Consider the following 22892-nt stretch of genomic DNA (forward strand, 5'->3'; position numbering starts at 1 on the left):
ACAGAAGGAATCGCCACTCTCGGGCCGCCTCCCCGCGCGGGGACGGGCCTCGGCGGGCGGTGTCTGCCCGTCCCCGCTCCGGCGGCCCTCGGGGGCCGGGCGGGCTGCGGCCGCGCAAGGCCCGACGGGAGCTGCAGTCCCCAGGCGGCGACGCTGCGCGGGCGGGTGGGCGCGGGAACTACAGCTCCCAGCATGCCTCGGGGCAGGGCCGCCCCCCCCGCCCGGCGGCGGCGCTTGGCAGCGGGGCTATGGGCGGCGGCGGCGGGCAGTGAGGGGGCCGCCGGGCAGCGAGGGGGCCGCCGCCGCCGCGATGTGGCTGAAGCCTGAGGAGGTGCTGCTGAAAAATGCCCTCAAGCTGTGGGTGCAGGAGCGTTCCAACCAGTACTTCGTGCTGCAGAGGCGGCGGGGCTACGGCGAGGAGGGCGGAGGCGGGCTGGCAGGTACTACCCCCCCGGGGGTCGGGGCAGGGTCCCCCCGCGGCTCGGCGGCGGGGAGGGGCCGCCTCAGGCCCGGTCCCTCAGCGGCCGGCGGGAGACGGGTCGGAGGAGGGGCTGGAGGGGCGGGGGCGGGGGTGGGGGTGGCCGTTTGCCGGTCCTGGGACCCCCCGCTCCGGAGGGCCAGTGAGGGGGGGGGGGGGCCTGCCCGAGGTTTGAGCTCTTGACCTTCGTGGGGTTTCTCATGTGGTTCTTTTTCCTCCTTCCCCACCATTCCCGTCCTTTTTCCTTGCATGAGAGGCGTTTCCAAAGACATGCCACTGGAAAAAGGGAGGTTTGGTGAAGTTTCCGGCGCGCTCCGTGCGGGACGGGGCCTGCTGGTGCCGCGGTGGCCGGCGCCGGGATGCGAGGGGCCCGCTGGGCGTGTGCGCCCTGGCAGGGCTGGCGGCAGCTGCCTGCTCGGGGCCAGCTGCCTGCTCGGGGTCGCCCGTCGAGCTGAGGTCAGGCTAGCCCAACACTGACTACTACCTTAACAGCCCATTGCTTCAGCGGCCACGCTGGCAGAGTCCGATTTGCAGCTTGTTGGAAGAGGAGACGTCAGAAGAAATGACAGCTCTGCCTTCCTTTGGCAAGATGCTCGTTTCCAAATCCCTTTTCCTAGGTGCATCTGAGGCTGCTAGAGATGAGCTCCTCCTTAAGCATTTCAGAGCACTTATTTTAAAAACAAGCATATGATCTGATGGAGCATGTCAGGAGGGGTGGGTCAGGAAAGGGACAGGGCACTGACCACTGTATAATAAACTTTATTTCATGCGAACTTCAAGGTATGGAGCTGAGTTGCTATTTTTAAATCTTGTCTGTTTGTATCATTATGTACTGCAGGGATCCCAGCTACCACTGAAACCTCTGCTGTGGTGGTAGCTATTCAGGCTAGAACTGACTGCTTCACAGTCTGGTGGCGTCTGTCATTGACCCTGTCAAGGAGAAATGCTACTGGGAAGCAGAGTAAAGTTTTTCCCGAGTGGGATCTGGTTCTTGGGTGTTTTGCATGAGGTGCATCTCTGGATTTTCTAGGGACTCTCTAACTGTGTCATCAGAAAGCAAGCTATATTAAACATGAGGTGTAACTGTCTTGCTGAAGCATTCATTCATTCTACCAGACAAAATTACAGAGTCCACACTTTTGGCTGATGAATTTCAGATGTAGAAATAGCCCCCCAGCTGCAGGTTGGACATTCTTCATTGGCATCTGAACCACTTGCAGGGCACAAGGGAAGTGTAAAAATAAAGCATCATAAGATCCCAGATTCTTTTCTAGGGATATCATAATATAGATAGATAGATAACATTAGGCTTCAGCCTAGAGCCAAGGGTGATATTTTGCAACCTTGGAAGTCTTGTGGTCATCAGGCTAGATGGGCCATTCTCTGCCCTGGTATCTTTGGAAGCCAAGGAAGCTGTGCCAGTATGAAGGTTGTCTTTCTGTGTGATAAAATTCATTTAAGAATTGTGACTAAAGTGAAACCATGAGAACTAGAATTAGGTGTTAATTTAAAAATGTCTTTGCAGGCTTACAGCTGGACAGACAGCTGGGCCCTCCAAGTGCCCTTCAGTTTTTGTTGAAGGTGAGACTTCCAACACTAGTCTTCCGTCCTTGACGGCATTTGACAGCGTGGAAAAACACTTGAATGGGATAATTCCTGTAGTATGCTTTTTTTAACGTGGCATTGCACATTTTATTTCTGTAGCTTTTCTCATAATGTTGGATTTATACAGATTTCATCTGTGCAAGTTACGTTTTTCACTGGACAGAAACAAAAAAAAGTGAGATGTTATTGAATTAAAATTGGGATAAGAAAGATTAACAAGAAAATTGGAAAAAATGCAGTTACATTTGTGTTAACAGGTTTTGAAAATATTCAAACCTCCTAGGTATAAGCTAGCATAATTTGCTATGCCTGATTTTAATTTTATATTGCTATGTGTCACTCAAGAAACTCAGCACTTACTTTAGAAAAAAATAATGAATAGCTATTATTTTATGAGGTCATCACAAATGTGCCAAGTAAAATCTTCTTCTCCTAAGCAGCATTTTTCAGCTGGTGAGCCGAGGCTAGAGGTGACTGGCAGCACTGAGGGACTGGGGAGTTACGAGTGAAAGAAGCAGGCAGCAGTGCGAGAGAGGGGCAATGCCTCAAGACAGGAATGGGAAGAAAGATGGAGAGCACTGCAGGGTTTGAATAGCAGTAATGGGGATTAGCTGAGGAGGCAGTAGCAAAGGATTCCCGAGAATACAGGAGACAGACTTTAAGGAGGGGAGGTGTGAGGTTTGAGGAAGCAGCCAATAGCTGGAGAAGGTACAGACCAAGGAGAAAAAAGATAGATGACAGCAGAGACGCTTACCTGAAGGATGGCTGGGAATTCTGGTGCTGTCCTAGGTTTAGAAAGAAGGCTGCAGTTGGATTTGTTTGTATGACCGTTCTGGACTGACTGTTACAGCAGGACGCATTTGTAATCTGTAAATGATACAGTCAGTTCTTACGGCTTGTGTCCACACACAGCATAGTTCTGAGTTGGCTAGTGTGAATAAAAATGGACAGAAGTATCTCGTGCTGGTTTTGCTTAGCCTTGGCTCTCTTCCTGCTGATATGCACCTGCTTAGCTGTACATTTCATTCTCTTTCCTTTTTTAGACCTCACCTAAGGATACAGATACTGTAACCTGTTTGACTGGTTCTACATCTGATAATTCAGCATGTGGTAGACTGTCTCAAAGTATGTTGCTGTATGTCTGGCAGCGCAACTTGTGTGACTGTGTCCTCTGGTGGTTCTGTCTCTGGGAGAGGTACTCAGGTTTGCTGAGTGTATTGATAAGAATATGGGTAGGCAAAATGACCTGTGTGTGAATCGCAGTTATAATGGCACAAAACCTGTGTTGTGAGTGCACGTGCAGTAACCAAGGTCTAGTGATATTAAGCATGTTGGTCACAAAGATGTTGCTTTGGTTATAGTTTAGGCAGGACCTTAATTAGGAGATGGGTATTCCTGGAGTAGTTATACCAATGAGTATTTGGTGTCATAAAATACCAATCTTTCACTGAAATGTGAACAAACAAATTATTTGTTTCCTGCTTCCATTGTTTCAATTTGCGTCTTTCTGCTTGAGAGATTTAAGTCAAACGAACTGTGAGAGGAGAAGAACTTGCTGATTAAATACATGTTTGGAACTAGTCTTCCCTGCTTGTTGTATGTGCCGTGCTTGGAAAGGTAGGGAAAAACCCTGACTCTTCAAGTCCTGGATTTCCTGCAGCAGTTATTGCCATCCATAATCTGTAGAAGGCCCCTGCTGGTATTCCTGCTTTTTGAAAGATGTAGCTTGTTGTCTGCATCATTGCTATAGCTGGCTTGCAGGAGTTTGGAGGAAGGGGAGACAGCTAGGCTTGTATGTGTGCTCTGGGGAAATTTTCCTTATCTGGTATCTGTTAAAAGGAATAATGTTAAAGTATTATAAAGTAGTGGATGTCAATAGCAAGGACTTTGTCTCTAACAGAATTTCATGGTGGACCAATTAAAAAAAGTACTTTGTGATCTTTGTACAAGCTTAAAGAAATTTATTTTGGTAGAAACTGCAGGACAGGCGAGGAAACTTACACCTTAGCTAGACTTGGTATGCAGCAAAGAAGATGCTTGCTTTTCAAAATGTAAAGGTCTGTGCTGTGACATCACTAAATACACAGTAGTAGAATAAATGGCGGAAATCATTTATATACCTCCTGGCATTTTAGCACACTGAGCTTTTGGTGTGGCTCACTTGCAGGTCCTCAACTGTGATGGGAATCAAAAAGAAAACTTGCTGGTTAGTAAAGATCTGAAATGATCTCTGCTGCATCCTTTTTTCAGCAGGTGTAGCAAAGATTATTTTGTAGTGTATATGTTTGTGAGACAAATAACACCACTCTGTTAAGAAGCATATTTACACTTGGGACGACAGTTGGGAGAATGACCAGCACATGCTTCCCCATTTGTGTTACACAGCTTTTTAGCTGTACAGAAACAAAGGTAAGGAGGAGCTGTGATATTTGTGATATTTTCTCTGTACCTTCTAAGGAGGCTAATACTTACCTTTTTTTCAGAGTTGTGCTTCTGATTTTCCCTTCTTTCAAGGATAGCTTTATGGCCACACAGAGCAGATTGCCACACAAGGGCTTGGATACACACCTTAGTTTAATGAGTTACCGTTGTCTTACTTGAGTCATAACCACTGACCATAATGTACTTGAGTTATTATAAATGGAGATGAAATCTGTTTTCATTGAAGGCTTAAACTAACCTCTTTTACATCTCAATTGACTAAGAACATTTGTGTCTCAGCCCATGCTCAGTATTCTATTAAGCTGAGGTTTCTTAGTCATGAGATCAAGTTCACTTGGGAAATAAAATTAAGCAAAAAATGAGTTCTGTGCTTAATTTGAGGAAGTAGAAAAAAGGGTCTTATTCACAAGTTGTCATTCATGTGTTTTACATCATCTACTCAGAGATGATGGCTTTTCATGGTTTATATGGTATGTATTTGTATCCTAGTTACGTAGTGAAAATTGGGGCTTCAGTCTTTTTTTTAAAAACTGAACCAAAATGCTGTGTAAAACTGTTTGCTGTTACGGAATGAAGCTTTATCCTGTCTGTGTAAATAAATATTTACCAGGGATTTACAGTTTAGCTCTTCTGCATTGTAATTTGGCAATGGTTCACTCTGGATATGTGTTTCTCCCCTGATATTATATCGTGCACCAGAGAAGCCTTTGTAGAAGTTACATAGTGTCTGCTGTGTTACTCTGGTAGTTTGCCTTTTAACAGACCTGCATCTTCTGCTGTTTTTAAAAATTGCTGAAAAATGCAGTCCATTTAAATTGTAGTTGGGATACTGAAATTTGTCTTTGCTTACTTATGCAATGGATTTCCATTTTGTAGTAAATCTCTATTTTACATATTATTCCCATTGATTTTATTCCTTGCAGTTGTATCTAGGTATTACATTTCCTTCAAGATTTTTCTCTTTAATTCACAATTTATTGACTTTATGGTGCAAAAACCAACTAAAAAATTCATTTGAAGTTCATTATTTTTATTCTTCACATTTATACTTCTTCAAACCTAGAAATTTTAGTTACCAGGACATAGCTATTAAAAACCTCTCTTAAGGTTGCTCTAGGCTTCCTTGCTGTGACCTGTCCTCTGCAGGATTCTATGGAGTCTCTTTGTGTACCCAAGAATCATATGCTGAAAGCTGAGGAGAATGCCTGTAAATGGTTTTAACTCTTGAACTATGACAGACATCTGATCAAAATGAAGGACGTTTGCTATTGTATTGGGTTTGTGTGGCAAGGTTTTGGTAGTGGGGGGCTACAGGGGTGACTTCTTCTCCAAGACGGACCTGCCACTGGCCAAGGCCATGCCCATCAGTGATGGTGGTAGCAACTCTGGGATAACAGATTTAAGGAGAAAAAACTGCTGGGCAACAGCAGCCAGGAGAGAGGAGTGAGAATATGTCAGAGAAACAACCCTGCAGACACTGAGGTGAGTGAAGGAGGGGGAGGAGGTGCTCCAGGCGCCGGAGCAGAGGTTCCCCTGCAGCCCGTGGTGCAGCCCATGGTGAGGCAGCTGTGCCCTGCACCCAGGGAGCTCCATGGGGGAGCAGACACCCACCTGCAGCCTGGGGGAACCCCACACCGGAGCAGGGGGATGTGCCTGAAGGAGGCTGTGACCCCCTGGGAGGCCTGTGCTGGAGCAGGCTCCTGGCAGGAGCTGTGGCCCCGTGGAGAGAGGAGCCCACGCTGGAGCAGGTTTGCTGGCAGCACTTGTGACCCCGTGGGGGACCCACGCTGGAGCAGCCTGTGCCTGAAGGGCTGCAGCCTGGGGGAGGGACCCACGCTGGGGCAGGGGAGGAGTGTGAGGAGTCCTCCCGCTGAGGAGGAAGGAGCGGCAGAGACAGCGGGTGATGAACTGACCACAGCCCCTATTGCTCATCCCCCTGTGCTGCTGGGGGGGAGGAGGGAGAGGAATTGGGAACAAAGCTGAGCCCAGGAAGAAGGGAGGGGTGGGCAGAAGGTGTTTTAAGATTTGGTTTTATTTCTCATTATCATACTCTGATTTGATTGGTAATAAATTAATTTCCCCAAGTTGAGTCTGTTTTGCCCGTGACAGTAATTGCTAAGTGATCTCCCTGTTGTTATCTCAACCCACAAGCCTTTTGTTTTATTTTCCTCCCCCTATCCACTTGAGCAGGGGAGTGATAGAGCGGCTTTGGTGGTCACTTGGCATCCAGCCAGTGTCAACTCACCACAACTATCTATCACAAACTTACTTGTTTTACAGTATTTTTTCCCCCTTTTGTTCTGCTATGATTAGCCTTCAGATTGTAGAAGTGAGCAGTTATTGCCAAAATGAAGCTGACTGTAGCTGCAGAATATCACTTTCTGCAGCTGCCACTCAGGGTTTTTACAGTATTTTCAAACAGCTTCTTTTTATGATGAGGTAAATAAACTAAGAGGGAGAACTCAACTGTACCTCAAAGTGTCTACTTTTCAAAATCGTTGGTGTAATGAAGCTGACCAGTGTTGTGCTAATAGAACATTTCAGTTTGCAAGGAACTCTTACAGTCTTATAAATATTTTATGTCCCTTAACACTTCTAATGTAGCAAATCAGGAGGCTGTCTGATCTAGTTTTAATATAATTAATTATTGACCTCAAAGGTACTGTTATGCATTAGAGGAGAGAACAGGCTTGTGCTAACTTTGCTTCAGAACAATAGTGCTCTTCTAAAAAAAGACATCAGCATGTTTTCTTTGCTTCCAATTCTCCATTGGTAAAATGGAACTCACGTTACTCTGTTGGAATTACACTAGTCCCACAAGGGATAGGAAGTAGTCAGATTGCTGGGTATGATATACATATTTAAAATAAAGACGATTCTCAGCAATAAAAAAGATGTAACTGACAGCTATTCCAGGAAAAAAAAAAAAAAATCTTTGAGATTGTGGGTTGAAAATGACCAAAAAAAAAGCACGAATATTAGTATTCTTTTGATGTACTTGGTGAAATAAATATAGAAGAACAAAGTGGTGTTGCCCCCAAATGGCAAAATGCTGGGCAGTTATTTTCATGTAACATATTGGCTTTATTGCCATAAATAGGTACAACTGAGAGCAAAATTCATTGCTGATATGTATTGGTGCATGTCAGTGCAGCTAATGTTGATCTTTTGCTTGGGAGGGAAAGGGAGAGACTTGGGAAGAATACATCCTTATTTCAAAGCTATTCTAGATTCCTTGCCCTTTATTTTGTTTTCTAGGATATTTAACCCTATTTATTTAAGTATCTGGGGTATTTCCCAGTAGTTTTATTCAAGTATCTGTGAAGCTGAAAATGTTTTCTAAAAGCCGAGCTCTTTCTCTGTGTAAATGTGCATCACCTTCTGTATCTACAGCTGAAGTCATTCCCTGAGTGAGGCAAGAGGATGGTTTAGGTGGAATCCCCAGTAGAAACTGTGGGGCCTAGCTTTGAGCAGAGATGAGAGTAGATGACCTTCTGTAGGTTGTCCCTAAAATTGGTTGTTTGAGAGCAACATGTACTGCATTTCATCAGTGAGGGATTGGTAAGTATGGCCTGAGCTGCTTTTTCCCCTTGCCTCCCTTATGGAGATAATGCTAGTGTCTGGGCTGAGCAGTTACTGATTCTTTTATTACCTACTCCTTTATTTTACAGTTATTATCCTTGTCATTATACAGATGAATTTTAAATCTTTGCAACCCTGGAAGTGATTCATTCTTCAGCAGGCTTGTGTGAATGGAGCTAGCAGAGTGCCAGCAAACCGCTCAGCAGTGGTCTTACTGGCCTGGTTGAAAATGGTTCTTGATTTCCCACTGGGAAATAGCAATAAAAGGGAGTTCTTGCTGAGGAGCACCCAACAACTTCTAGTTATGGACACCCTGACTGATAATACAGTACTCAGAAAATTCACAGCTCATAGAGCGCTTTCAGGACTAGGGTAAGAAGGTGAGACTCTGATTCCTCGCAATTATGCCAGTCGCCATAGCCGTGAAATTAGTTCGTAACATATGGAGTATTTATCAGCTTAAGCACAAACCTGTAGTCTGTATCACATTCGTGGACTAAGCAGCACTGACTAGTGGATCTGTTGAAGTGACTGATACTAACCTGGTGCAGTTTACTGTGTCTAAAATCTAATGACCTTCCAAGCAGATGGAAACTGTTCTGGCATTTTGCAGAGTGCTGCTTTCTAGTGCGCTGTTGTAATCATCCTCTCAAGCTGAGCAGTTGCATCAACCTTACAAATGGTGACTAATGTCCTTGTACTGTATATCATAACAGAAAATGATATGAGGAGAATTGTGAATGAAATAAAACATTTGCTGAAGCAAAGCCAACTTTGAGATCAGCTCAGTGTTATGACTCAGTAAGCCAAAGCTCTTTAAACAGACATAAATGTTACCTATTCAATGTCTGACTTCAGTTAGAAACTACAAAAAAATTCTACTTTCCAACAGTAACTTACAGTCTATGAATCACAGACAAGACAATATAGTATTTTTGATGGATGTAATGTACTGGTCTTTGAGGTTTTTTTGTGTTTTTCACTATTATTCACTTCCTTTTTTTGACGAAGAGAAGCAAAAGCATTCTGAAACTTGGATAGCCACAGTAAGGTAGTCACACAGGCTCTATGCTGAAAGTGTATCCTTAGGAAAACTGTATTCTGAGGATGATTGTCTAAACTTCTCAATTTTGTCTTACTTTGCTTTCTTGTATTCTCTCACAACTGTTATTTTTCAGAATTGGAGAGGGGTTAATGGAAAGAAAGTGGAACAAAAAGTACCAGAAGCCAACCTAAAAATTCTGAAGTAACTTTTGAGGGATGCGTTTGAAATGACCTAGATCTAATGCTTCCATGGAATATTAAAAGCCTGAATAAAAAGATAATTTTCTGTTACCCATGGAAGGGTACTTAGAGGTGCCGTAAGTGATATATTAACTTTACATACAAGCTCTCTATCCTAATAGGCTATTTTTGGGAATGCCCTGCAGCCATGATCTCAACGGGTTTGTGGAGCAGACTTTACAACATCTCTTTGGCTAATTGCATCTTTCATATTTTTTGGGGGGTAATTTCCTTTTATTTTACAGGTCTTCAGTAGGAGAATAAAAGCTCTGTGTGATTGCTTTTGTAGCTTTGCTTTAGTTGAACTTTCTGTTTATGTGGCCACGCTAGAAAGATGGCAAGCATACAGGAAGGAAGGATGAGATACTGGTGCTAGTATCTTTGTTTCTGTTGTAGCAAAACAAAAAAGTTTTCCTCATGCATCAGAATCCAAAAGCTTATTTTTTCTGTATGGATTTTTCTTCTTTTAGAATTCCCCGATTCTTAGATTTGAAAGGAACTTTTAAGATACGTGGGCTAATTATTTTTATTCCTGTGCAGAAAGAATGATTTTGGCAGCCAAGATAAAATGTGTACGCATTTTCTCAGGAAACTTTTTGCTCCCAGTTATGGAGAGATGAAGTATGTCTCATTAATTAAATTAGTATATTTTGATCTGAACTCTGTTTAATAGGAGCTAATTCAATATCTAGTGACAGGGAGGTGACATGGCCATTGTATCTTGGCTGTATAATCTGTGTGGGAATAATGCACTTTATGTAATATACTTATGCATGTAATGGTAGGATGAAATATTAGTGTTACACACTTTATGTGGAAGTCATCTGATAGACTGTTTATGTAGAGTAGCAGGCATTTTCTAGCTATAGTGTGGTATGAGCAGCAAAACTTTTATATGTACAGGAAGTGTGATACGGTGTTCTCATATAAAAATGGTGGGATTTTCATAAAAATCAGACATAATGGAATTACTGTCTCCTAAGAGCTGTTTCCTGTGACTGGAAAATGGAACAACAGTAAGTGACTGCTTGTGCTTGTTGAAGGCTAGGAACTACCATGTTATGTTTCAGGTTGTCCTTTGGTTTACCATACTACATGGCTGTTGTTTTCAAGGGGTCATCTCAAAAAACTCCTTTACCCTCATTTTGTGTTTATAATGGCTTTTACTGGATCAAAATATCATCACCTCCCAAAGGGGTTCCTCTGGGAGCACTTTTTGCTTTACTTATTTGTGCTTCTGAGTTCATTAGTCCTTACTTGGGTAGCATTCTTATTCTCTAGGAATCAGAAGTGAGTGTACATTTCAAAACCTTAGCTTCACTATGCTGTGTACATTTTCTTAAACGCAACAGGTCTTCTCGTGGGAACGTTAGATGCGGTGTTGGATTCTACATCAAAAGTTGCCCCATTTCGCATCCTGCATCAGACACCAGACTCTCAAGTCTACTGGTCCATTGCTTGCGGTATGTACTATGATTTAGAAGCTAACGGCGTTTATAAAGCGAAAAATGAGGGTACAAAGTACAAGATCCATTTTTGGGTTAATCCTTTCACATCATTATTCATACCCGTGACCTCTAACTGGTTTAAAATTATTTGCAAACCTGTGATTGACAGTGGTGTGTGGTTCCAGTTTTTCAGAATATATCTATGGACTCTTCATATTACAACTTCAGATTACCTGCTTTCTGCAGTAGTCCATCTAAGTACTAAAGTGCTCTCTTAGAATACCAGAGGCAAAATCTTTTCTTCGGTAAGCTGCAAATCTAACTTGGTACAGTTCAGAATGACAGGGATAAATTGGCCTGTGGCAGTACCAAGTGTGCTGTAGGTAGGAATAACAGGAGCTGTTTATCCTATTTTTTTTTTTCTACTTTATCTTTGCTTGTTAGAATGAGCCGGGTTCCTAGTCATGGTCAGAGCTGAATTCTTCCTCATATCTGTTGCTCTCGTACTGTAAGAAGTTCATTCTCTTTCTCATGTTACGTTGCTAATCAGTAGGAAATGGAAAAGAAAATTGACCTTGAGAGTGGAGTATGTGATTTTTCTGAGAGCATGCTTTTTGATAGCATGCATGGGTTTATTTTTTTGTGTTGTGGTTTTTGGGTTTTTTTTGTTTGTTTTTTTTTTTTTAATTTTAAGTTTTGCAGCTTCTGAAAATAAAGTCCTAATTCCTTTATACAGGCTGCTTAACTACTGGGTGTCCAAAGAGACCTGCATTCCAGAAGTTGAGAGGATGCTTTTATCATTGTTTTTTCTTGAGGCATGGTCTTGTCTTTATATTGAAATGAATTAATATTGTCATGTGGTCTAATGCTAAAAAGTCACTGTTGTGGAATTAATCTATTTCTTAGGCTTATTGAAAACTCTGAAAACATCTATAATTACAGTGAAAAAGAACGATATATTTTAGTTCATTTTTCCATGCTTTAATTTTTTTTAATTAGTAGTGTTCATTAAAGAAACAAGACTCCATCTAGACTTCTCTGGGCTCTAGGCCTTCTTTTTAGTTTTCTGTGGTACAAGATGAGCTTTGCAGGAAATCTACCATTCTGCAGACACTTACATGCATGAGTAATTCCACTGGTAAGTACTCTGCTGTTGTTACATTGGATTTTGCTGTTATTGCTTTATTATGAATCTTCATTGCTTCACCTTAAATGAAAAATTATGTCTCTTGCTGTCTTTTCTATACAGTTAGCTACTTTCAAAATACAGGTTTGTTCTTTTAGATGTTTAGTTAATAGTTTTGCACATTTCATGATGTAATGCTAGTCTGCTCCTGTTCATGTTCTGCAAGGACTTCTCTGAAGGGCAGTAGTCAGTGCTGGAACTGTTTAGTAACGATTTAATGTAATTCTTGACATGCCAGTTTGAAAGGGCAGCCTTATAAAGTTGATAGAATTTGAACAGTTTGTGAATTGGTAGTAAATAAAATTTTAGGACTACTTCTGAAGAAGTTAGAACTGATGGTGACAGGCTATCAAAAAGGTACTTTGATAAGTATGTTGGAAATACAGTCTGGGGAATTCTAGTGCCATCAGGTCAGCCCTTGGGAAAACAGAAAGGATAATCTTTGCCTTAGGACTGAATTTATATCAGTTCTGTGCTGCATTTATATACATAAAGTATACTTTACAACAAAAGGCTACATAATACAGTTGTACTTTGTATTAGAAAACAGATTGTTCCTTCTGTGAAGTGAAGAAATTGAAGAGACTGCATTTTGTTCCTGCTATTACATATTAAGGATCTGAAACAGTGCTCCTAAATCATTTAAATATTTATTAAAAAGTTTAATCTTTACTGTGTCACATCTGTGCCTCTGATTCACACTGTGACTCAAATAATTGGTCTACATGTGTAGTCTGAGAAAAATAATTAGTTTGCAATTTAATTGCTATGTTAATTACTCTTCATATAATTTTTTTAAGTGTTGCTGCAAATCCACCCTGTGTAGTGCAGTCTAACTATTTAACCATATTTAGAACAATTTCTATTCATTCCCAAGGCAACTTTAATTCTGTGGAGTCCGTTGAAAGTTGTTTAATTAGAGTTTGCAAAGTAAATTGAGAAAAAAGAAATCGTTAAAGGTGTGTTCTTGCTTAGGGGTATTGATAGTACGTGATTACACTGACTGATTTTATTTGTGCGCATTCCTGTGGAGGATGAAATTGCCAATTAATTTATATTCTAGAATCTCATTATTCAAACCTATGTAAGTTCTTTCCCTCTCTTTCCCTGTCTCCTACCATCTGATGGGGAGCCACCTGTCTTTAAAGAACTGGCTCGGTATTGAATTGGCTGGACCTCTACTGTTGTTTCACTAGTTGTCATCTCTGCTCACTACCTATTACCACTTGCATAATTTGTAACTGAGTATGTGAAAAGAATAAGATGAATTATAAGCATTTTGAAGTTGGCCTACCACATTTCTCTAGTTATAAAAGTAGCTAGTGGGTAAGAGTGTTCCTTTGTCTTTGAGGTAAACCAGTAATCTAAATGTATTTCTGAAAAGTTCAGGTGAGATAGGTTTTTCTTTGCTATAAAGTTGCAATGACATTCCCCATATTATAGGTGATAGCTCTCTGAAACCTAAATTAAAAAGCAGTGTAAAGTAAGTAAAGGAACAAGGTGTTGACTTCTCTCTAAGGTGTTTGAAAATGCGGTATTTATATTTTTTGGAACATTGAATTTTATGTTGGCTCTATGGTTTCTGCATTACTTGTTTGTTGATAACAGTTTTTTTAAGTTACTCCTCCTCTTGCACATATGTAATGAATATGTAATATCCTTATTCCCATGTATTTGGGTCCCAGAGGGTCCAGAAGAAAAAACTACTAATTCTGGTGGTGCCAAATGTTGTTTCAAGGATTGTTCAGCTTGTATGAATCAGTGAACCTTTTTTCTTGCATCAGGAGTTAGTTCTGATACATGTTTTCCATATGGGGTGCAGCCATGCTTCTGTCCTCTTGTAGAAGCCTGCAACTGCATGAAAAAAAAAAGCGTTGTTTGGAATTACAGCATAAGCAGAACTTTATTGTAGGTAGGATAACATTGTTTCCTGAATGGTGGTTGCCTAAACTTTAGCGTGGTTAGAAATATAGTTAAAATATGACTTGATAGAGAATGAGATAAAACCATGACTTATACTGAGCACAAGCAGCAATTGATTGTTTGTTGCAAGCAGCATAAATGGTTGTTTCAGGTATCCAAAGAGAAATCTTGACTACCTTCCTGGTTACAGTGATGTATTCTTTACATCCTTACCCTTGTTAGAAGGGGTTTTGCACAGCAGGTCTAAGTCTTGGAGTTCTACTCTGGAAACTGTTGTGAGCCACTGATCAAAGCTGAGGATATCAGAAGCTCAGATTTCATTTTCTTAGTCTCAATTTGATCTCACATTTCCCATCTTCTGGACTATTAGACTGGGATTGTTCTTGCAATGCTCTGCCATCCGTGTTGGGGGAGGTACTGCTGAGCTGAAGGAACCGTCAGTCCAAGTTGGGCTTCAGCACTGAGCCACACAATGTTGACAAAGTTGAGATGCTTCTGGATGAAAAGGCTAGAAATATAGCTGCATAAAGGGCTTGAGAGATAAAAACATAGCAGGGCACATTTTTAATGTACACCAAATGCATTTTTAGTGTACACAAGAGTTGGATGATAAATTTGAGACTTTGATTTGGACTTGTGTATCTGAATTACTCTGTGGATTGGGAATTTGCTAGGTATTCTCTTGGTTGATATTTTTAGTGAAATGATTAAAGTCTGTCCTAATTTTAAATAATATTAACTTTCTCTTTCAATCAGGATCCAGCAGAGAAGAAATAACAGAACACTGGAACTGGTTAGAACACAATGTTATGAAGACTTTATCAGTATTTGATTCAAATGAAGATATTACGAGCTTTGTCCAGGGAAAGATAAGAGTAAGTAACAGACACAGGACATAATTGGAAAAGGCTAAGTATTTTTGTATTTTTGTTTTTTATAAACGTTCACAAATAATATGTCCTGTTTAGAATATCAAAGGACAGATCCATAATGCTACATACTTCTGTTTGAGTAGTATGTGGCTGTTAACTTCCACACACTTCATTGTTCCTGTTTATCTGCCCCACAATTAAGTAAAGTTGTTTGACATAAAACTCTTCTTAGTAAATGATACACCAGATAGTGGTCTTTAGATAGTGGTCTAAAACTGTTGATAAATTATTTCACAATAATTTTAATAATGCCTGAAAAGTACATAGTATATTTTTGTGAAGGTGCAACAGTTACAGTTCACTTTATTTACATATTTAGCCCAGGAATTCTTGTAATTAAGTGAGGAAAATGTATCTATTTCAGAAGAGGAGATCAGGGAATGTAGGTCTTGCCTGAGTTGTGTGAGAGACTTGGTGGATGAGTCTGAAATAGCACATTTGATTTGTGACCTGTGTTTTGATCCTCAAGACTATTATTCCTGTTCTAGAACTTACTGTCCTATTAGGAGAGTGCTGCGCTGTGTGTATGCAGGTGCATATATGACACCCACCCACGTGGATGCATATGTAAAGTAACTGGTTCTTTTGTTTTAGGGTTTGATTGCTGAAGAAGGAAAAGGTTCTTTTGTAAAAGAAGAAGATCCTGAGAAGTTTCGTGAAGGTCTTATGAAGTTTGAAAAGTGTTTTGGGTTACCAGAGCAGGAGAAGTTGGTTACCTATTACTCGTGCAGTTACTGGAAAGGCAGAGTGCCCTGTCAAGGGTGGCTGTATCTTAGTACCAACTTCCTTAGCTTTTACTCATTTTTGCTGGGAGCAGAAAGTAAGTAAACCTCAATACTAAGCCTAGTCCATTCATATTTTACTACATATCTTTCAGACGTGGAAGAATTTTTCCTGTGTCATAAGGAAGTTATTTTGCCATGTGAACAGATGTCAACGTAGGATAGAAAAAACTGCAAACATAAAATACCTTATGGAAATTAATACATTTGTGTAACTTGCTGCACAATGTCCATTAGTTTTCTTCCTCTACATAAGCTTCAAAGAGAAGGCAGACCTGTTGCAGTTGACTGTAACTAAAAGTTGTCTGTCATCTTTAGTTCATGCTGCATATTAATTCAGTCTGTGAGGATTGCAGTTATCTCTTCACACACGGACTTAATATTTCACATGGGTGCACTATGCACTGGTGATAATTGCACGTCTTTTTTTTTTTCTGTGTAACATTAGTTTGAATTGTCCAAACAAATGCTTCTAAGAATGTGAGCTGTAACTGTATATATGTGAAAACTAGAAAACTTAAAGAAAGTAGGATCTTTTCTGAGCTAATTTTCATTTGTATTGGGGAATGTCATACCTAATGGGCATGGTTCCTCTAAATGATCAATTTACTTCAAGACGCCCTATTGGTAAACCGTTGGTGGGGTAGCTTATATGATGGTGTTTGTTTGCAATTTGCAGTTTCACATGACAGCGAAGAAAAGGTGATGTAAGCTTGTATTTTCATACATGGTGTGTCTTTAATGTTTTTCTGTCTATAAAATTCTTTCTAATGGAATTATTTTATAGGAATTGTGAGATAGTGGGTTTTGTGCTTGTGAGTTTGTAGCCCTTTCCAAGTGTTTATCATTTAACTATATCACTTAATTATCTTTTATTGGTGCTGTTGACTTCTACTTTTCTTTTTTAATATGAGGGTAGCAGCTAACAAGAAGTTACTCACATCTGCTTATATTTGTATTTTCAGTAAAACTTATTATCTCCTGGGATGAAATATCAAAACTTGAGAAGACTTCCAATGTGATTCTGACAGAGAGCATTCATGTGTGTTCCCGTGGGGAAGATCACTATTTTTCCATGTTTTTGCACATTAGTGAAACGTTCCTTCTCATGGAGCAGCTGGCAAACTATGCTGTTAGAAGACTTTTTGACAAAGAGACATTTGAAAATGATCTAGTCCTTCATGACCCCCTGCAGATCACCAAGAGGTAATATATTACTTAGGGTCTATCTGCTCTGGGCCCAGAGATAGACTTTTTTAGGCAAAGGGGAAGAGAGTCCTTGTCTGAAGGAGATAAGTAGATGTCAGCAAAGCTGGTGTTCCCTTAAACAAGTGTCCCATTAAAATTTGGGATCAAAACAATGTGAGGCATTGTAATTTGTTGTTACTTTGCAGTATCAGATGTCTACATGAAGGCAGGAAGTGATCAAATCTTCAGAGCAGGTCTTCAACTATAGGTTTTGTAGCGGTTTGAATTTTTAAACAGCATTCTAGCAGCATTTAGGATTAGAAAATTAAGAATGAAGCTGCAGTGTCTCCAGAGAGACTGATGAGGAAGGAGAAGGTGGAGAATAAATCATTTAATAAATGTGTAAATAATAACTGCCTGGCTTTTCTGCCACTGGAGATGGGTGATAAAATCAATGAGTTGCAGATGGGTGCATGGCTTTCCTTATTTATGGCAGTATTTTAGGCAGTAGAAAAGATGTGTATGTAAGTAACCTGATGGTTGGAGTCCTTCTTTCTCAAGGAATGTGTGTGATTATTTCTTGTAATTTTATAGTTTCTCTTCAGTTCAGGTTTCTGTTGAAGCAAATGTTGCCTTTTCTTCAGGGCACTGTCCAAATCCTTACTGAAATGTTCAGGTTTTGATATGTGGACCACAGCTATTTACTGTCGAAAAGTAACCACGAAAAGCAAGTCTGTTGTTAGGTAATTTGAATTCACATAAAGGGACTAATTCTTTGTCTGCAAATCAGAAATTATGATAAAGCATTTTTCTAATAATTGTTCCTACTTAAAGCTCCATGTACCTGTGATTTAAGAAAAAAATCTATTTAGTTTCATAGTACACTGATAGTAAAACCTGGTTTATTTCCTGGCTAATTGATACCTCAGTTTGGTAGCAATGCTGGAGGGATGTTGCTCTACAACCAAAACATTGTTTCTGGTTGCAGTTACCTGTGAAGAATTAGCCCCCGGCAGATGTTTACAACATGTGCTACATTTCTAGCTAATTAACCCTCTGTCAAGCAAAAACTTGTTCTAGGTTTAAGCAGACTATTCTGATGGGTGGGGTAACAGAACAGATTAGGCTATTAGTATGTTTTTCTGCACTAGCTGTAGGCCTTGATTTGGCAAAGTGCTTTTCACTGTGTAAGAACATGCTTGAATCTATTCCTGTTTAATGAAGTAATTTTGTTAAGTGGGTGTATATAGATAGGTGTGGTCCTGCCCTTTGTGGCCTCTTCAAGCAAAACATAGAACCCTCCAGATTGACCCCATGGATTATGGGAGAGCATGATGATTTACAGGCTTTTCCCAAGGTATTTTTAATTTTGGTATTTGTAAAGGCATTTTAAACTTATTTTTCTTTTCTCTCTCCTACCCCATTTTTTGTTTTGTTTTTAACCTAGAGGCCTGGAGAGCCGTGCCCACAGTGAACAGTTTAGTGCATTCTTCAGGCTACCCAAAGAAGAGACCTTGAAGGAAGTTCATGAGTGCTTCTTATGGGTTCCTTTCAGTCATTACAACACCCATGGAAAAATGTGCATTTCAGAAAACTACGTCTGCTTTGCTAGCCAGGATGGCAGCCTGTGCAGTGTAATCATTCCGTTAAGAGAGGTAATGCAAACTGCAAGACAGAGCCAGTTATACTAGAAGTTTTGCCTTTGTGTAGTTTAATGCCAGTTTAGCAAATTTTCATTAGAATCTGCTTACTTTACTCAATGTTATGTATTTTTTCCTACCGTGGATACCACATGTAGGAATTCTGTTTGTAGGTTTATAGAACTGCTTTCATGTTTCAGCTTTGTTCCCTGTATCCTCTTTCCCTTTTTCTGTTTGCTCTGATTTCTGTAGCTGGGTGCAGAATACAGATTTTTTAATACTTTTTTAAAATGAAAAAGCTAATGCTTAATTCTTGAAGTTGAGTTCATGACAGATTCTCAAGATAAAAAGTAAAGAATTAGAGAGTGTAGAGCATCTTGAAGATTAGTAATCGCTCTGCAGTGTTTCTTAGCTAAGTAGTGCAATTCTTTTTGCAGCAGTTGAGCAGTGCTGTCTGTTCAAAAGTCAGGAAATTCCATTGACGGTCATCAGTGAACAAGTATTGATGCCATTACAGCTGATAGTCTCAACACACCAAATAAGGACTGTATTGCAAGGGACACAGCATTCATATATCTATAGAGTACTATAGCTAGACTGTGGAGTAACTTCTGATAAAACAAACCCTTCTCCATTCCTCTCTTGACTTCCCGTGATCTGGGACATTGCCACAGTTTAGTCTTCCAGTGTTAAAAGCTTTTTGTCAGCACCTAGACATATTTTACAACAGCCTCAAAATTAACCAGGTTCTGTAATTGCTCTATATATCCTGTGTACCTATGGCCTGACATAAAACACCTGACAGAGGGGGGGTGAGCTGAGATAATTTCAGCAATACACTCGGTGTTCCCCACCCAGGTAAAGCATTTTATATGATCCTCTATAAATAGTCCTGCAAACAATAGAGACTTCCACAACCTGTGAAAAACAAGAAGAGGCTGTTTAAAGGAGCTGACTCTAAATATATTCTTGTGGGTTGTCAGGCCCTCACTATTTGTTCTACAGTACTGCAGAGTTAAGTGCTCTTTCATTCTTCACCTGTAACAATGTAAAAGCGTCAGCAATGGCAGTCCGTCTAGCTATTCATGATTGTCTCACTTGTATGTGCATTATTAAAGTGCATTATTAACTTCTCTAATCTGTAACTGTTCCATCACAGCAATTAAAATCAGCTCCAGCTGCCATGTGATATGACAGCTGTCTTTGAAAGGGTATTCTCAGTGGAAATTCATTCTTGTGAAACTTGTTTCATTTGATTACTTGCAAAAGCCATGTTGTGTCTGCTTTCATATGGTAAGAAAAAAAGTAACAGCTTCAGCAGGTAGGAGGTGGCAAGACTTTCAAATAAGCTCAGTGCTTGCAGCTGGGAAAACCTTTCCAAAGATTTTTGGTACTCTGTTGAAAATCTATTGCATAATACTTATTACCTTGTGCTAAAATAGCTCCAGACCACTGAGCTTTAAAAGTAATGAGTTTGTTACTTGTGTTACTGATTCTGCTTATGTGGTGCTTCATACTACTCACCTACACATGTATTTTTAACAGGTTTTCTCTTTCAGAAATAAGCTAGTAAAATTTGTTGCCTAATTTCTGTATCCTTGCTTCTGTAGGTCATAGGGGTGGATAAGGGGGATGCAGCCAACAGAGGAGTCAGCATTAGTACCAAAGGCAAAACAGCTTTTCGTTTCACGGAGGTTAGAGATTTCGAACAGCTTGTGGCAAAGCTCAGAATGAAATGCAATGCAACTTCAAGTCCACAACACATAAATACTGAGGTAACTGCTCTGCTAATTCTAGTTTCTTACTACCTGTTCCTAGGAATAAGTTTGTGTAGTCTTACTAAGAGTTTACGTATCGTTGTCAGTGTTTTGCTGTGTAATGCAATACATTTATATTTGAGCCTGAATCTGGATACAAGATGGGTAACAATGTCTGCTGTACCTCTAGATTTCAAGTTGTCTAAATCTATGTTTTTTCTCTTTAAAAAGATCAAGTTCCCATCTCTTGCCTTCAGACCTTTCACATTAAAACAAAAGTCCACCAGTGTGATGTAAAATTATGTGTAGCTGTGTCACTTCTTGCCAGCTGACGATTTGACTTGGAAAGTTGATAGAATGATTATAAGGTTGTTTCTAGATGTGAAGAAGTCTGTATGTGTAGTTTCATGCATGAGAAATAAGAAAGCAATGACAAAACAGCCCTAACAAGCATTGCTTATTATAGTTGCTGTATCTTTTCTGTGAAGATTTTCCCCTGAAAAAAATTTAAATAGAATCAGCTGGAGTAGCCTCTAAAGTGACAGTTGTAAGAGTGGAGAAGTGTACAAATAAATGCCTTTTGGTAGACAATAATTAGTATATCAGCAAAATCTTGAAATTTTAATTCTTAAGGTTTAAAAAGCAAAAATGAGAAATAAAAGCAAGATAGTTTGATATCAGCAGAAATGCTCAGCTGATAAGGTACAGCACAGTGTACAAACTAGTACAATTGTGGGAGACCTGAGTGTTATGGTCTGCTGCTCAGGGGTGTTCGTTCCCTTTTATATTACCTTATTTCAGGTTATATCTGCATTATTTTGGCATACCAGGCTAAGTCATGTCCCTCTGGTTTTAAGGTGTGGAAAAATAAATAACTGTGCCCATATGAAAGAGAATGTGTTAAACAATGGTGTTACTGTGAATGCATTCTGGTTTGGGTTCTTTTATTTTGTTTTCCATCAGGTTTTGAAAAACAATCCAGGTTCTAATGCTGGTTTTTAAATGCTCTTGGCATTTCTGTATAGTTCAGTATATGGCTCTATTTAAATGAATGTTTTTCTTATGAATTCAGTGGTGACGGATGGTCAGGCCTCCCTATCTATTACAGTTCTCATTATGAATATTTGTCCTTTCATAATTAAGTTTTTGGCTGTAGAGATTTTTTTTTTTTTTTTCAAGTGCAGCCTCCTGAAAGCCCAACTGTGAAGAGCAGGGATTGCTGGTTTTAATTTATTTTGGAAGTCTGTATCTGGTACCTGTAACTTAATATAATAAATAATGATGCTCTAGAAGCAAAACGGTTTCTGGTATCAGTGCTACTTCTCGAAGGATTGTTTGGCATTTATAACTAGCACTGTTAAATTTTTTTTCAAGGTTGCAGCTAGTTCTACCTCTGACAGTCCAAAGGATTTTGATGCGGGACCGTCAAAGATGGGTCAGAGAGATAACAGCAAAACTGTCGGTACAGAAGCCCTAATGACTGTCTACCATCCTCAGGATGCTGAGAATCTAGACTCTAAAATGGTAAGGGATAGAATGGCTAACAGTTTTTGGAATCTAATTGGAAAGGACTGAAGTGTATTCAAAATGTATTCCAGCAAGGCTGCTGATTTCCTTTGGGGCTTCGCCAATCTTCTTTCATCTGCATTTTCTGTATTTGGAGTCCACAGGGTGCTTCTTCGTGGCTCCGTTCAATTTTCTGCTTATCTTGTTTAATAATGATACGCCTTATCTTCGTGGAACTAATACCTCCTGCTCTTCCACTCCTCAGGGAAGAGTTGGCTGTTTATTTTGTGATAGTGATAGTGTTTCATATCTATCTGAATTGTCAAGATACAAAGTCACTACAAACTCTTTGGAGGCAAGGAGAATGTTATCAAGAAATTGACTTCATTTCTTCTTTGCTTCATTCTTTTGCACTTCTGTCTAACAAAGTTATGCTCTGGACAATGTTTCTTTATTGTTTTTGCAGTAGGACATCCTATTTTTGCTTCTCCATAGTGTGTGCAAGGCGACAGAAAGGTTTTATTTTAAAGTTAAGTCTTTCAGCAGAACCAAGTAAATTAAGATACGGAATTCTGATATTAGAACTATCAGAAAATAAACACCCTTTGGTCAGGAGAAAAGGGAATCCAGATTTTAAGTTCTGCTTTTTATGGTATGTTGAACGAAAGTGGACAAAATCTACTTTTCCTTCAGGCACCTTTAATTGCTTTAACAGTGTTAAATCTTTCTGCTGCGTGTACAGAAAACGTAGCAGCAATGTTCACCCTCTCTCAGCCCTGGAGCCTCGTGAGTTGGAGTGCCTGATCATCGGTTGCTTTGCTTCAGAGAAATTGAATTGCATTTTAGGTTCATACTCAATAGTTTATTAGTAACCTTGTACTTTACAAAGGATCTATTTCACTGTTTCTATTGTCTCCACCTCCTACTCTGCAGGCAAAATGCCTGTAACTTCAATTTTGTCTGAATAGGAAATTTTTGCCGGTTTCCATTTTGTGAAGCAGGTTTTACTTATGTGGCTGTCCTACTGAAGTTCAGATGCATATACTCTTATCTTCTGTGTTGACAGAAATTGCTAGTTTGTAAAAATGTTCTATCTGATTGATAAATACTTGATTAAATGTAAAATTTATATAGGCATA

At 39.9% G+C, this 22892-nt stretch overlaps 1 protein-coding gene across 6 annotated transcripts in view; it reads left to right on the plus strand.

The window, feature by feature from the left end:
• Nucleotides 1-250: 250 nt before the first annotated feature.
• TBC1D8B (TBC1 domain family member 8B) overlaps nucleotides 251-22892 on the plus strand; it is a 38710-nt gene continuing 16068 nt past the window's right edge. For 5 of the 6 annotated variants that reach the window (XR_012630657.1, XR_012630658.1, XM_074882276.1 and 2 more), the window contains exons 1-8: nucleotides 251-440; nucleotides 10744-10854; nucleotides 14705-14823; nucleotides 15475-15700; nucleotides 16628-16868; nucleotides 18298-18505; nucleotides 20101-20265; nucleotides 21622-21771. Coding sequence is in view for 4 of the 6 variants with exons in the window: in XM_074882276.1 (XP_074738377.1) it covers nucleotides 311-440; nucleotides 10744-10854; nucleotides 14705-14823; nucleotides 15475-15700; nucleotides 16628-16868; nucleotides 18298-18505; nucleotides 20101-20265; nucleotides 21622-21771 (1350 nt within the window). In the remaining 2 variants the exon portion in view is untranslated. Of the gene's footprint in view, nucleotides 441-4473; nucleotides 4493-10743; nucleotides 10855-14704; nucleotides 14824-15474; nucleotides 15701-16627; nucleotides 16869-18297; nucleotides 18506-20100; nucleotides 20266-21621; nucleotides 21772-22892 lie in introns of those variants that run through there. The other variant, XM_074882279.1, reaches the window with a different exon arrangement.

The sequence above is a fragment of the Strix uralensis genome, chromosome 13 (genome assembly GCF_047716275.1).
Source record: "Strix uralensis isolate ZFMK-TIS-50842 chromosome 13, bStrUra1, whole genome shotgun sequence".
Classification (NCBI taxonomy): Eukaryota; Metazoa; Chordata; class Aves; order Strigiformes; family Strigidae; genus Strix; species Strix uralensis.